The sequence below is a fragment of the Schistocerca nitens genome, chromosome 5 (genome assembly GCF_023898315.1).
Source record: "Schistocerca nitens isolate TAMUIC-IGC-003100 chromosome 5, iqSchNite1.1, whole genome shotgun sequence".
NCBI classification, from domain to species: Eukaryota; Metazoa; Arthropoda; class Insecta; order Orthoptera; family Acrididae; genus Schistocerca; species Schistocerca nitens.
This window is the reverse complement of record NC_064618.1, coordinates 782,211,806-782,228,398: the sequence shown is the minus strand read 5'-3', so window position 1 is coordinate 782,228,398 and position 16,593 is coordinate 782,211,806. Positions and strand designations below refer to the sequence as shown.

At 41.5% G+C, this 16,593-nt stretch overlaps 1 protein-coding gene across 1 annotated transcript in view; it reads left to right on the top strand.

Moving 5' to 3' along the window:
• The first annotated feature begins 210 nt into the window (after positions 1 to 210).
• Positions 211 to 16,593, top strand: part of LOC126260815 (uncharacterized) — a 172,594-nt gene continuing 156,211 nt past the window's right edge. The window contains exon 1 of the mRNA XM_049958188.1: positions 211 to 323. Within this exon, the coding sequence (XP_049814145.1) occupies positions 276 to 323 (48 nt within the window). The 5' untranslated portion in view covers positions 211 to 275. The remainder of the gene's footprint in view (positions 324 to 16,593) is intronic.

Here is a 16,593-nt window from a genome sequence, read left to right as displayed (position 1 = left end):
TTAAGGACTCGAACGAATTTTCAGCCCGGCTCTTATTTCGCTCCATACGTTCTATCAGTGCTGACCTTGGATGCACGTCATTGCTTAACAGATGCCAGAAAACGGTCCTCGTCAGATACTGTCACTTTGCGATTGATTGTATTGTCAGCGCCCTCCAGACGGAGATAAAGCTCGGAACAGCTGCGGTTATCTGCGGCGATGTGCTGGAGCCGGTATCAGCTGCGTCAGTCGGGTTGTGGTCTTCACCGGAGGTGCACGCCGACGAAACTGGCGCCATGAAGATCAAGGACAGGGGTCTGCTCCTCACAGCCGCCTGCGGACTCGTGAGTCTCGACCACATCTGGTCTAGTTTAGAGCCACGTGGCACCTCTCGCCACGTAGTCTGGTAACACGCATTCCGGCACTGACAGAGCTGCTAAGCCTAGTACACCCAGGTTTCCACGCCATTCTCCTGTTGTGCATTACATTTTGTCACATCTGTGCTCAGTCCTGTACACCTTGCCTCTGTCTTCCACACAGTTCTGCTGCCGCCTTTATGTAGAAGGTGTGACACCTTCAGCTGTCTTTACTGGTGTAGTGTTATTTGCAATCGATTGTTGCTGTTTCTTTATATCAACATCAGGCTCCTCTACGATACCGGTTGATCACGCCGGGTAACCACCTTTGTAACTCTCATGGAGGACACAAAAAATATATAAAGATGATTACCCGGTATCCACGTGATCATCTTGTATCATAGCGAGGCCTGAAAATCGTGTAATGTGACAACGAAATCAATTCCAAATAAAATAAGACCTATAAACACAGCTGAAAATGTCATCCGTTCTGTTGGTTGGTTGGTTGCTTGGGGAAGGAGACCAGACAGCGTGGTCATCGGTCTCATCGGATTAGGGAAGGATGGGGAAGGAAGTCGGCCGTGCCCTTTCAGAGGAACCATTCCGGCATTTGCCTGGAGTGATTTAGGGAAATCACGGAAAACCTAAATCAGGATGGCCGGACGCGGGATTGAACCGTCGTCCTCCCGAATGCGAGTCCAGTGTCGAACCACTGCGCCACCTCGCTCGGTATCCGTTCTGTATGAAGATACAGTAACAGCTATCGTCCCATGATACAACGGAAGATTTATGTATGGTGATTAAGTAATAGCAGCTACCGTCCCATGATACAACGGAAGATTTATGTATGGTGATTAAGGTGTCATGTTTCCAAAATGATCTGCAGCACGTTCTGCTCACTCCTTTGCTCTTAATGTCACGCATGTTTTCACTCTACCGTTGGCTAACACATTTCATATCTTATCTCTTCTAGCCGTTCTCCTGGTATCACTCTAATCTATTTTTATGTCCCTGCCTTAGTATTATCTGATTTCTTCTCTATTCCTCGTCCGTCTCTCTCCTGCGTTTGGACCAGTAGATGTATTACTCATACTTGCGCTTCAGTTTTTATCTACGTTTGTATCCCGCGACTTACTTTGCGCTGTGTGACGAAGGATAGAAAGTACATGCAAGATATGTTACACACCATGAGTAGCAGATTATGAGAGTAGAAATGAAATATGTATTTTATCGAAGTTAAGACAATAGAATTACATCAAGTTTTGAAATATTGTAATAAAATTCAGAATATTTATTCAGGCAAGACTGTTAGTTTTCTTGTACCGCTTGTGATGTTTCAAAGACTGAACACTATACAGTTCTCGCATTTCACTGTGGGACTACATGTGTTACAGCATTCTGTAAGAGGTGCTGAACTCCAGGTCTTGTCAAAAATTAATTACATTGTGTTTTCCTTTAACTATTTGTTTATACGTTCAAACTTTGCATTATCTGATCTTCCAGTGACAGTAATATATATATATATATATATATATATATATATATATATATATATATATATATATATATATATATATATATTGCACCATTTGCGAGAGGGCAATATTTGCATTATGTGACATTGGAATGAGAGAGTATTGCTTTATAGTATAAATATAAACCCCATGGCACATCATATGACTAATTATCTCAGATACAGAATATCTATTGCTGTTTGATTAACTTGGAAGTAATACACATTCATTTCTCTTACAAGCGTAAGACGATAACCGAGAGCCTCAAGTGTACTTACATGTTCTGTACTAACGTATTTATTTAATTTTTATCCATTCGAAACGATTGATAAATTCCTATAAACGTACAAACACTGGGTATGTGTATAAAATAACTTTTTCTGCTAATAGTAACGATTTTATTTTTATTTATATTTTGAAGGAGACACTTCGGGAAATGATACCATTTTCAAGTTCATTTTTCGTGTGTTGCGACATTTCCTCGTGATTTTGTTGTGTGTGCTGCTGCATTATTCTGTTGTCTTTACTATTATATATTAAAAGACGCATAACTTTTAATTAAGGGTCTATATTTATATCGAGTAAGTGTCGAATTTGCGAAAAGCTTCTGCTTACGGTTTTCTTGTGGTCCACGTGTGTAGAAACTCGCAGACATTAAACATCACACACAATTTTCTGTGCACTGTGCACAATTAAAACAGTTAACGGTCAAAAACAAAAAAGGTACAAAGATATTTTTTCATATTGTCAACAGAGATGATGCTCTACATCGTCCACGGAGTGTGAAGCGGTACATACAGTAGGTCACTGCTACAAAAAGCAAACAAAATACCTTTGAGGCAAGAAAACATGTAACAGGAAATAGACATTGTGAAACAGATTGTCGTTGATAAAAGTGCATTAACGTTTGACTCAATACGAGATAAGGCAAAGAAAGATCTAACCCAACCACTCCACAAAAGATAAATATAAAAACATATGTACAGGGTATATCTAGCTTCACATACATTGGCAACACATCACAAATACTGCAAATATTTTCAAAAACCACAAGATAAATATAGAATTCCCTAGAAATAACTAATTAAAACATATACAACCATATCACAAAGGGTAATCATAACCCATGTTTGTAATCATGACCCATATTCAGATTCTGGAATACACAGAATAACATGCTAGCAATGCTCCACGTTTCACCTAGGACAAATAGGCTGAGATTTCCGCTCCAGGTGTACATAGCATATTAAAACCATTAAAGTAAACTAACTGCTTCAAAAGCTTTTCTCAGAAAGTGTCAGAATTAAGATGAGCAGTGTTCTCAGGTTTAGTTGCTGGAGCACATCGCCCGCAAAACCTATACTGTAGCGCCAAAGAAACTGGTATGGGCATGCGTATTCAAATACTGAGATATGTAAACAGGCAGAATACGGCTCTGCCGTCGGCAACGCCTATGTAAGACAATAAGCGTCTAGCGCAGTTGTTGGATCGGTGACTGCTGCTACAATCACAGGTTATCAAGATTTAAGTGAGTTTGAACGTGGTGTTATAGTCGGCGCACAAAAGATGGTATACAGCATCCGAGGTAGCGATGAAGTGGGGATTTTCCCGTAGGACTATTTCACGAGTGTGCCGTGAATATCAGGAATCCGGTAAAACATCAAATCTCAGACACTGATGTGGCCCGGAAAAAGATCCTGCAAGAACAGGACCAACGATGACTGAAGAGAATCGTTCAGCGTGACAGAAGTGCAACCCTTTCGCAAACTGCTGTAGATTTCAATGCTGTGCCATCAATAAATATCAGCGTGCGAACCATTCAACGAATCATTATCGATATGGGCTTTCTGAGCCACTCGTGTACCCTTAATGACTGCACGACGCAAAGCTTTACGCCTCGCCTGGGTCCGTCAACACTGACATTCGACTGTTGATGACTGGAAACATGTTGCCTTGTCGGACAAGTCTCGTTTCGAATTGTATCGAGCGGATGGACGTGTAAGGGTATGGAGACAATCTCACGAATCCATGGACCCTGCATGCAGCAGGGGACTGGTCATGCTGGTGGAGGCTCTGTAATGGTGTGGGGCACGTGCACGTGGTGTGATATGGGACCCCCTGATACGTCTAGATACGACTCTGACAGGTGACACGTACGTAAGAATCCCGTCTGATCACCTGCAACCATTCATTGTGCATTCCGACGGATTTGGGCAATTCCAGCAGGACAATGCAATACTCCACACGCCCAGAATTGCTACGGAGTGGCTCAAAGAACACTCTTCTGAGTTTAAACACTTCTGCTGGCCACCAAACTCCCCAGACATGAACATTACTGAGCATATTAGGGATGTCTTGCAACGTGCTGTTCAGAGGAGATCCCCACCCCCTCGTACTCTTACGGATTTATGGACAGCTCTGCAGGATTCATGGTGTCAATGCTCTCCAGCACTACTTCAGAGATTAGTCGAGTCCATGCCTCATCATGTTGAGGCACTTCTGCGTGCTCGTCTTCCAGATCGCTGGCAACGGGTTCTACACAACACTGGTGACTACTTTGAATGACAGTAACAGGTGCAAGCACGTAACTCTTTTGTATCGGTTGTGAATAAATAATTGCCACTATTTAAGTTCCAACCCTCGTAGTTTGCTTACTAGTCGATTGTACGGAACTGTATAGAAGCCCGTCTGCATGTCGAGCAACATCTCATCAGCAGGACGTCAGCTCTCTTTTGCTTTATTCAGCTCATTACTGAGCAAATGCAACTGGCTTTCACATGACCGGTGCTTCCAGACACCATTTTGAGTTGCACATAGGGGATGTTCATCAGCAGCGAGCATAATATACAGGGTGATCAGAAACAGTCTGGGAAGCTTGTAAGGGTGTTACAGGGTAGATTCTACTGAGAAATAGTTCTTTAGAAAACAAAATTCGGTACGTTGCGCCGTTTCCGAGTTACTAGCACTGAAGTTAACCAGTCAGGTCATTGCGCGCGCAAATTCAAGCAGACCGCCAGAGATGATGTAGCCAAAACGGACCTTCTTTTGATTTCATAAAACTGAACAAGAGAGCCATACAAAAACTGGACATGGAAAGGTAATAAGGACTGAACCAGACCCAAAGGTCAAGAGTCTCGTGTGTTATCGTCTACACTATAATAACTCACACTAATTGTATCTGGCGGGCCGCTTGAATTTGCGTCCGCAACGGCCTTATGGGATAACTTCAGTTCTAATTAGCTCGGAAACTGCGCAGCGTATCGATTTTTTTTCTGAGTGATTATTTGTCAGCACTACCTACACTGCAACAAGCTTATAGGGTTTTCAGACTGTTTCTGACATCCCAGTACAATCCATAATTCTGAGTGAAAGTGACGTCGTTGTGATAAGCCTATATTTCTGCGCGTCCGTACTGCGACCCTTCTTATAGATTGGTGCGATCTGTGCCTCTTTGCAATCATGCGTAATGCTCCGTTTATTCTGCGACGTACCTAAACTGTTGCAGGAAGGGAGACTACTTCCTGCGCAAAATCAGGATAGAACCTAACGAAGAAACATTGATGTTATCTGCTCATGTCTCTAACCAGTTATTGTAGTTCTTTTTTCAATGCCGCGCTTAGTATTTCTACATCTGACGATCTACATTCGTGCGACGGTCGAACGATAGTACTGCGTTGTGATTTTATCCAGCGAAGTAGTTTTGACTTTTGTTTTATCAGACTCCATTTCGGTGAACCAAAGCTCAATGAGCATTTCGGCAAAAGACTTTGTTCCTTCAACCCAGTTTCACGCAGGAACAAAAGTTTACTGCTTTTTTTTAACAACTCAGGAGGTGAAATCCTGCTTTCAAATTCACTGAACGCTTGTCGCATAGTCATGCGTTTGTTTTAACTTCTTTCAGCTTTTGTTCTCCAGCGATGATTCGGCTTCGTTTGATGGGCTACGCAGTTGTCTCTGCTTTCGTTATAGTTATTGAATCATGAGGAGTTCTTGTAATTCCTCAAATGGCTCTGAACGCTATGGGACTTAACATCTGTGGTCATCAGTCCCCTAGAACTTAGAACTACTTAAACCTAACTAACCTAAGGACATCACACACATCCATGCCCGAGGCAGGATTCGAACCTGCGACCGTAACGGTCACGCGGTTCCAAACGGAAGCGCCTAGAACCGCACTGCCACACCGTCCGGCTGTAATTCCTCTCTTCAGTTCATGGCACCAGCGTCTCTAGCACAGGGCCAACAATACGTCTGTCCTCTGCCATAGACTCTTCACATTTAGAATGTATCTTCCATTCTGCAGTGGAGTATGCTCCTTTCTGAAACTTTTTATTAGAGCTTTGTGACGAGTAGGAATCATGCCTGGATGGGTCGGTCGGTAAGACCATTGCGCTCGAAAAACGAGCTTCCAGGTACTAGTTCAGTGTAAGAGACACTTTTAAGCTGTTAGAAAGTTTCAGTCTCCACACTGTTTCCTCCCCTTAGGTGCATGTTCGCTGCAGAATACTCACAATGTTTCTATTTTCTTGCCGCGCCAGCTACGCATGAGTAACTGTTGTCAGAAACGTACAGACACTAAGAAAGATTCAAAAGTGTCACTAAATTTCAGGGTGAAAGGATGACAATGTTAAGTCCCGCTGACGACGTTGTTATCCTCAGTGAAATTGAGGAAGTATTACAGGACTTCTTAGTAAGTTAGTTAGTTACATGTTCCCTCGATCAACTGACGACATCTTTTATCGAAATGTTATGAAAAGAGTGACATTACACGGTATGTTTACGTGATTAATGTTATCATCAATGAATATATTCAAAAAATATTTATTTGCTTGAAAGACATCAAGGAAATTAGGAAAATCTTAGTGATTTCAAGGAAAATTGAAATATTTTACAGGCAGCTGCTGCTACCAATGTAATTTACTTGTCAAAAAGTTCATCTCTTCAAGGCTTAGCTATTTTGCACATAAAAAGTTGTATTGGTGTGATATTCAACTGTCAAACAGGTATCCTTCAAATCACCTACTAAATTTAGGACACTTTGGGAATACCCGCCTCTAGGAAAATAAATGAGGTGTCAAAAAAATGAGTAGATATTTTGTGTACAAAAATTTTCTTTGGTTTGATATTTGATTTTCAAATAGCTTCCTTCGAATCAATTAATAAATTTAGGACATGTCAACAACACTTTTCCGAACAAAAATTGAAAATAACAAATAAAAGGAACTGAAAAATGGTCAAACGCTTCGTGAGCTAGAAATTAGAGAAACACTTGATGTGTCTTTGAATGATGCTCAAAAACATCTGCAGTACATTATGTGCCGACTAAGGACGCGTATTCTCTTTCCAGATATTTGAAGGATTCGTTGGTAGTTCATCAAGGAAAGTGGAACATCAGCCGGACGAGAAGTCTTGAATAATGATAACAAAACCAGCAGCTGTATTGGAATCCAAAGTCATGTGTTAAAAAGGGTAAATGACGTTGGATTCCAATACAGCTGTTGGTTTTGTTATACAAAACCAGCAGCTGTAGTTGAATCCAAAGTCATGTGTTAAAAAGGATAAATGACGTTGGATTCCAATACAGCTGTTGGTTTTGTTATCATTACTCAATTGTTCAAATACCTGAAGGATTCTCTGTTGAAAATTTTATGAGACCGAAATATTGTTGGTACTTTTGTATATTTGGGAATAGATGATAGAATTATGTCAACAACAATACAACTGCTGAGCGCACGGTCTACCACTCCACAAGACAAATACCCCCTAGTACTCTTTAAAATTCTAAGATTAGAAGTTAAACATTGTAGTTTAAATTCTCAGTTGGCATTTCATTTCCTGTACATGGTTTCGTGCAACATTCAAAGGCATGTCAAATTTTTCTCTAATCTATTTTGTTTCTTACATTTAGACAATTCTTTTCATAAAATATTTGACATTTTTTTCAATTAATTTTATTTTTATTTTTAGTCCCACTCATGCAGCGACACTCAGACAGAAGAATTTTTTACAAATAAATAATCTTTTATAGTACAGGAGCTGTCCCGGAGAAATGATTTTAGGTTAGAAATAAAATTTGCTTTGCTATCTGTCGGACGTTTTATGTTATGTGGTAAATGACCACAACATTTTGTTGTTGTATTTTGAATTTTCTGAGGCACTAACAGCTATAATAATTAGCAATACCGCTAATTGTTTCCTCTAGTATTGTGGATATGAACATCATATTCCTCTTGAATTGTGTTGTCGTTGTTGTGGTCTTCAGTCCAATGACTGATTTGATGCAGCTCTCCATGCTACTCCATCCTGTGCAACCCTCTTCATCTCTGCGTAAGAACTGCAACCTACATCCCTCTGAATCTGCTTACTTTATTCATCTCTTGGTCTCCCTCTACGATTTTTAACCCCCACGCTTCCTTCCAGAACTAAATTGGTGATCCCGTGATGCCTCAAAATGTGTCCTGCAAACCAATCCCTTCTTTTAGTGAGGTTGAACCACAAATTTCCCTTCGCCCCAGTTCTATTCAGTACCTCCTCATTAGCTACGTGATCTACACATCCAATCTTCAGCATTCTTCAGTAGCATCACATTTCAAAAGCTTCTGTTCTCTTCTTGTGTATACTGTTTATCGTCCATGTTGACTTTCATAAATGGCTACTCCATACAAATATTTTCAGAAAGGAATCCTGACACTTAAATCTGTACTTGATGTTAACAAATTTCTCTTCTACAGAAACGCTTTTCTTGCCTTTGCCAGTCTATACTTTATATCCTTACTACTTCGACCATCATCAGTTATTCTGCTTCCCAAACAGCAAAACTCATTTATTACTTTAAGTGTCTCATTTGCTAATTTAATTCCCTCAGCATCACCTGATTTAATTCAACTATATTCCATTATCCTCATTTTGCTTTTGTTGATGTTCTTCTTATATCCTCCTTTCAAGATCCTGTCATTTCCGCTCAGCTGCTCTTCCAAGTCCTTTGCTGTCTCTGACAGAATTACAATGTCGTCGGCAAACTTCATGTTTTTATTTCTTCTCCCTGGACGTTAATTCCTACTCCAATTTTTTCTGTTGATTCCTTTACTGCTTGCTCAATATACAGACTGAATAACATGGGGAAAGAGTACAGCAGCTGCTTCTCTTTTGTGCCCCTCGATTCTTACAATGCCATCTGGTTTCTCTACAAATTGTATATAGCCTTTCACTCCCTGTGTTTTACCTCTGCCACTTTTAGAATTTGAAAGAGAGCATTCCAGTCACCGCTGTTAAAAGTTTTCTCTAAGGCTACAGATGCTATAAACGTGGATTTGCCTTTCCTTAACCCATCTTCTGTGAGAAATTGTAGTGTCTGTATTGCCTCACGTGTTCCTACATTTGTCCGCAATCCAAACAGATCTTCCCCGAGGTCGGCTTTTACCACTTTTTCCATTCGTCTGTAAAGGATTGGTATTAGTATTTTGCAGCTGTGACTTATTAAACTGATAGTTCGGTAATTTTCACACCTGTCAGCACCTGATTTCTTTGGATTTGGGATTATTATATTTTTCTTGAAGTCGGAGAGTATTTCACCTGTCTCATAGATCTTGAACGCCAGGTGGAAGAGTTTTGTCATGGCTGGCTCTCTGAAGGCTATCAGTAGCTCTAATGGGATGTTGTCTCCTCACGGAGCCTTGTTTCGACTTAAATCTTTTGTGCTTTGTCAAATTCTCCACTCTGTATCATATGTCCCTTCTCATCTCCACCATTTCCATAATATTGCCCTCAAGTACATATCCCTTGTATAGACCCTTCCACCTTTCTGCTTTCCCTCCTTTGCTTAGGACTGATTTTCCATCTGAGCTCTTGATATTCATACAGGTGGTTCCCTTTCCTCCAAAGGTCTTTTCGTTTTCCTTTAGGCACTGTCTATATTATCCCTAGTGACATATGCTACTACTTCCTTACATTCGTCCCCCAGCCATTCTTGTTTAGCCATTTTGCACTTCCTGTCAACCTTATTTTTTAGACGTTTGCATTCCCTTTCGGCTGCTTCGTTTATTGCGTTTCTGTATTTCCTCCTTTCATCGATTAAATTCAATATATTTTGTGTTACCCAAGAATTTCTAGTAGCCCTCGTCTTTTTACGTACTTGATCCTCTGCTGCCTTCACTATTTCATCTCTCAATACTACCCATTCTTCTTATACTCTATTCCTTTCCCCTGTTCTTCCCTCTGAAGCTCTCTACTGCCTCAGGTTCTTTCTGTTTATATAAGTCCCATTTCTTTAAATTGCTGGCTTTTTGCAGTTTCTTCAATGTTAATCTGCAGTTAATAACCAATAAATTGTGGCCATAGTTCATATCTGCCCCTGTAAAGCCTTAAAATTTAAAATCTGGTTTCTAAACCTCTGTATAACCATTACATAATGAATATGAAACCTCGTGGTGTCTCCAGGTCTCTTCCACGTATGCAGCCTTCTCTCATGATTCTTAAAACAAGTGTTAGCTACGATTAAATTATGCTCTGTGCAAAATCTTCCAGGCGTCTTCCTCTTTCATTCCTTTCCCCTAGTCCATATTCACCTACTATTTTTCCTTCTCTTCTTTTCTTACCATCGAATTCCAGTCCCCTATGAGTATTAAATTTTCGGCTCCCTTAACTATCTGAATAATTTCTGTTATCTCATCATATATTTCCTCAACCTCCTCCTCATTTGCGGAGCTATTTGGCATATAAACTTGTACTACGGTGATAGGTGTGGGCTTCGTGTCTGTCTTGGCTACAATAATGCGTCCGGTATGCTGTTCATAGTAGCTTTACCGCGTTTCTATGTTTTTACTCGTTATTAAACCTACCCCTGCATTGCCCGTATTTGATTTTGTCTTTATAACCCTTTATTCACCTGACCAGAATTCACTAATTCCCACTATATCTAACTTTAACCTACCTATTTCTCTTTTTAGATTTTCTATCCTACCTGCTCGATTAAGGGATCTGACATTCCGTGCTCCGATCCATAGAACGCCAGTTTTTTTTTCTCCTGATAACGACGTCCTCCTGATTAACCCCGCCCATGGATCCTGATGGTGGCCTATTTTACTTGCGGAATATTTTACCCAAGAGGATGCCATTATCATGTAACCATACAGTAGAGCTGCATGCCCTCGGGAAAAACTATAGTTTCCCAATGGTTTCAGCCATTCTCAGTATCTGTACAGTAAGGCCGCTTTGGTTGATGTTACAAGACCAGACCAGTCAATCATCCAGACTGCTGCCCCTGCAAGTACTGAAAAGGCTACTGCATCTCTTCAGGAACCACACGTTTGTCTGGCCTCTCAACAGATACCTCTCTGTAGTGGTTGCACCTACGGTACTGCTATCTTTATCACTGAGGCATGCAAGCCTCCCCACCATTGGGAAGGTTCGTGCTTCATGGGGAGGGGGGGGGGGACATCTTGAATTATTTGTGACTAATTTAGTTGGCGAATATATGTGGTGGTGCAATTAAAATGCCTGATTCTTTGAAGATTCACCTACAAGGCAACCACAGATGAACACCGCTTATTCTTACTGCTCGCTTTTTTGTAGTCACTACATTATTTCTAAGTGATGAGTTACCCTAGAAAATTATTCCACCCGACGTTGTTAAGTGGAGGACGCTGAGTCGTTTGTTTGCAAGAATAGAAATTACAGGAAGAGTAAAAATATCTTAAAGTAATTGTTGAACAGCTCAGTAGTATTGTTTTTCTAGTTCAAGGTTTCATCAATATGTGCATACAAAACTTTGGAGCATTCCAACCTGTTTACTGACTTCTATTTATGTCCTACATCAATAGTGTTGGTGTGATTCTACTTTTGGGCATAACTGAATACTGTGTCTGTTCTCAAAATTCAGAGAGAGCTCATTTTCAGAGAACCACTTAACAGTTACTTTAAAAAAATTATTAACAATCCCTTCTGTTGCTTCTCCCCTAATGGAATTTATTATAACATTAATATCTGCAAAAAGTACCAATACTGCTTGATGAATGTTAAGTGAAAAGTCATTCACATATGAAAGGAACAGGAGTGAACCAAAAATTGAACCTTGTGGGACTCCCTTCGTGATTTCACAACAACAGCTAAACTTTTCTCTTCTTCCAACATTCTTTGAATTGTTCAGCACACTTTTTTGCATTCTGTTTGTTGCGATTCAAACCAGTTATGTGTAAAGCCATCAATTCCATAAAACTTTATTTTTTCTAATAGAGTTACATGATGTATGCAGTCAAACATCCTGGAAATATCACAAAACATACTAAATTTCGTTATTTAAGGCTTGTAATATAAGTATGACTCTCAGTTGAACAACCCTTCTGGATTTCAAACTGTGATGTACTAAGTAAATTGTTTCCACTTAAATGTGACACTGCTCTTGAGTATGTTACTTTTTCGAAAATTTTGGAAAATGATTTCATAAGGAAACTTTACTATAATTAGTTAAGTCTTTCTCATCGCCTTTCTTATGAACAGATTTAAAAATTGCTTATTTTCGTCTGTTTGGAAAAATTCCCTGTGTTAATGATGCATTACATATATCACTAAAGATATTTCTTATTCACTTAGAATAACTTTTCATAATCCTGTTAGAAATTCCATCAACGCCATATGAGCTTCCAATTTTTAGAATGTTTGGAATTCTACTAATTTCAGTGAAGGGTGTTGACGCTACTTCTAGTTCCTTAAAGTTTTGTGGAACGACTTTTTTGAGTACATTTTCTTGCTTTTTTAACTGAACCATTTAATCCCTCGTTTGTTGCTGCATTTAGAAAGTGATTGTAAAATATACTTTCAATCTGAGGATTATCAGTCACATTAGTATAATTGTTGTGTTATCCTTCACGCTGACTGTTTATCCTGTCTCTCATTTCTCAGTATCTCATACAGATTTAATCTTACTATCTGCTTTATTAATTTTTGTCGGGACACTCATAGTTATGGACATTTAATGATTTTCCTTAAAATATTACAGTGTTCTTTGTAGAATGCAAGGGTGTAAGTAAATTCCCTTTACCGACATTGAGGACAAAGACGGTTAAGTTTAGCATCGGAGCTGATGTCCAGAAACGTACCGTTTTCCTGTTACACACAAAATACCACAACATACGTTGCTTGCTGACTCCTGCTGCTTACCGTTTGGTCACCTTACAACTAGGGCTCGATGTGACGATCACCGTCGTCAAAACAGATACGGTACCTCCATACCATGTTCTGGTACGCATGATTACCAAACCCTCGACCTCCAGCATCCGCCACAGTCATAACCCGCGCCAATAGGCCTTCCTCGGATGTCACAGTGATCTCGTAAATCAAAGATTTCATGTGACCCCAAAGGTAGTAGCTCAGCTTATTCAAGTCGGAAGAATGTGCAGGCCTAGCAATCGGTCCACCACGACCTAGTCAGTGTTGCCCAAATCATTGGACCATATACGGTCGGACTGCAGAAGCCGGCCTGGGTGGCCAAGGGGTTCTAGGCGCTTCAGTCCGGAACCGCGAAACTGCTACGGTCGCAGGTTCGAATCCTGCCTCGGGCATTGATGTGTGTGATGTCCTTGGGTTAGTTAAGTTTAAGTAGTTCTAAGTTCTAGGGGACTGATGACATCCGATGTTAAGTCTCATAGTGCTCAGATCCATTTGAACCATTTCGAACTGCAGTGATAGCAGGTGGTGTGCCAACGTCCTTGTTTTGAAGCACACAAAGTGGCACGTCTTTCAAGAGCCCATGCAGTACACCGTCCAAGAACCGCAAGTACGCGGCACCAATGAGATGTGGTGGAAGAAGTATGCCCCAATCACACGTCCTTTCAGGAACCTTGTCCAAATGTTCCTGAAACCCAAGGGGCCGCACAGCATGCGTGTTTCCATCAGCCCATACATGATTGCCCGTGAAAAGGATCCGCCAAGAGAAGTCGCGCTCGCCCACACAGCGGTTCACGAACCACCCGCAGAAGTGGGCAAGTGACGCAAAATTCTGTGGCTGCATTGCCTGTACCTCCCGAGGATGGTACAGCCGTAGATGCTGCTCATACAGAACACGCCAGACGGTTTGGTAGTCTACATTTTGTCTACCTGCTATGTTTCTGCTACTTGTCGCACCGTCCTCTTCCATTGTCCGGAGTACAGCCTCTTAAAATGGGATGAGCGGCGCCCCCGTGTACCACCACAATCGACCCTACTGGTGGTGAGCGTATCCTTCTCAGAGACCCCCTCGTAAACCGTAGCAAAGAGGTAGCGCGAAGGAGTCGGTGGTGTGGAAAACGCTCCGCATACAACTGACGAAATGCCCTTCCATTGCACCGAGCTTCGACATACAAATAACATGCTGTAAGCGTATTCCGCAAACGTGTAGTTTACCGTGCTCAAGTGCAACTCACTAGCAATGAAATGTACGTACAGCTTGCATTCTGTATCATAGTGAACGTTTACTGCTGTACAGTAGTGCAGTATGAACAAAGACCACATGCACAGCGGCACAACGGCACTGCGCAGGTGCAGAACTACAGTATGAACAAAGACCACAGATGCAACAACAAGTACAGTGCTCTCTGGGCAAATCACAAACTCGGCTGAATGGCATGTCAACAAACCTGCAGTGGGCATGAGACAACTGGTGATTGGTGAAAGACGTAGCTCATGCCCTAGTCAGTGGTGCCAAAAATGCGGGAGATTCGAACGTGTTTGTGGAATTTTGCGTGTAGCGGGAAAACAGTACGTTACCGGACATGAGTTACGTGCTAAATTTACCCGTCTTGGTACCCATTACGTGTCCTCGACGTCTGCAGAGGGGATTTAGCTACATCCTCTATAAACTTTCCTTTTCCTCTTACACGATATTTTAATCCTTTTAGTTATCCATGGCTTTCTTATTTCTCTAATAGACTTTCTGTATAACTTTTTAGGTAAGCTATTATGAAATATTGACAAATATTTATTATGGAGCATATTGAATTTCACGTAAATACCTCTTTCTATACAGTGTGTTAAAAAATGTCGAACACTTTGAGAGGTGGTAGATCTCATCGAAATATGGGTCCGGAAACCCATACTTTCCCAGATAATCATGTGTTTATAGGAAGGGCTGCGTGACACTTGGTTGCGGATATTAGCACAGTCGTTGCGATGGTGCTCCGTTAAATGGGTCAGTGGGGTATTATGATATTTTACTCACGGTAGTCTACCTACCATTATGTGGTTTGCAGTCAATTGTGTGGTTCGAGTAGTTTTGTAGGCACGTTAGTTTTCGTGGTTTTTGTGTGCCTTACTGTCAGCCCTGAGTACATATCATGGTGTTTTACCTTCTTCCAAACGCGGATTCAATGTTACTGCACTGTTTGTATGTACAAATAGTGTAGTACATTTACATTTTCTCTTTTCCACCACTTGTTAGCAAAGGGAGTTTACTACTCGACAAGTGAAATGGTGGACACGATATTCTTCTCTGGTTTAGCAAATAGATGTAGTCTGCGAGTCCGTGCCCTCCACGCTGAAAAATATCCACAGAGCAGAATGCCCTGTGCTAAGGTGTTCGGCAGGCTTTTTTCCAACGAGTGAGGGACACAGATACCCCTGCACCTCGGACGGAGACTGACAGTAGAAGGCCCCGCACAGTCCGCACGCCTGACACGGAGGAGCGTGTGCTACGTTCGGTGGAAGAAACCCCTTGGGACCAGTGTGCGACGCTTAGCAGCAGCAGGCGGTGTGTCTGAGCCGGCTGCCCTGAGGCCAGAGGATCATCATGGGGATTCTGTCAATGGCTGTTGCAGAAGTGTGCCTCATATCCACTGTTCACATCCAAGATTTTATTTACCGATGAGGCAGGTTTCACAAGAGATGGTGTTGTGAATTTCGATAACCAGCATGTAATACCCAAGCAGTTCAGGAAAGAGGGCATCAACACCGATTCTCAGTCAAAGTATGGGTAGGCGTACTTAGCGATAGATTAATAGGGCGATATGTGCTACCACAAAGGTTAAATGGGGCGCATTATCTGGACTTTCTCAATAATGCATTGCCTACCTTGCTGGAGGCAGTGCCTTTGCAGCAGCGAATACAGATGTGATTCGCGCATGATGGCGCACCGGCACGCTTTCGTCACTATGCGCGCGAGCACCTGACACAGAAATTTCAGGACTGGTGGATCGGTCGGGAGCCCCACACCTTGGCTTGTTCGTTCCCCAGACCTCAACCCGTTAGAATTTTGGTTATGGGAATACTTGAAGGAATTGGTCTACGTCACGTCGATAAACGACGTGCGGACACTACAAAGTCACGTCTTCAATGCGTGCCAGCAGGTACAACAACAGCGGATATACTTCAAACGCTGCGTCATTCCTTACGGCGGAGGGCAGAGCGGTGCATTGTCATGAATGGACGCCACACTGAGCATCTTCTGTAAAATGTGCTATCGCAAAAAGTATGCATTTTCGGAATTATGTTTATTTGACTTACCTCAGAAAGTATGCATTTCTGGACCCACGTTTATCGGAAGTATTCGACACTTTTCGTTTGAAAACACTGTAAGTGCCTCATCCCATACCACCTCTTTTAACATATTCTTAAAGCATCGTAATCTGTTCTCATTAATAAGCCTCACTCTTTGCACCAACATCCTCAGACCTGTAAGGTGCTGCATTGTTTATTTCCGTTCACTGTGCATAATGATCAGACAGTCCATTGACAATGTGGCACACATTATTTGTCACAGCCTGAGTACTGTCTGTAAA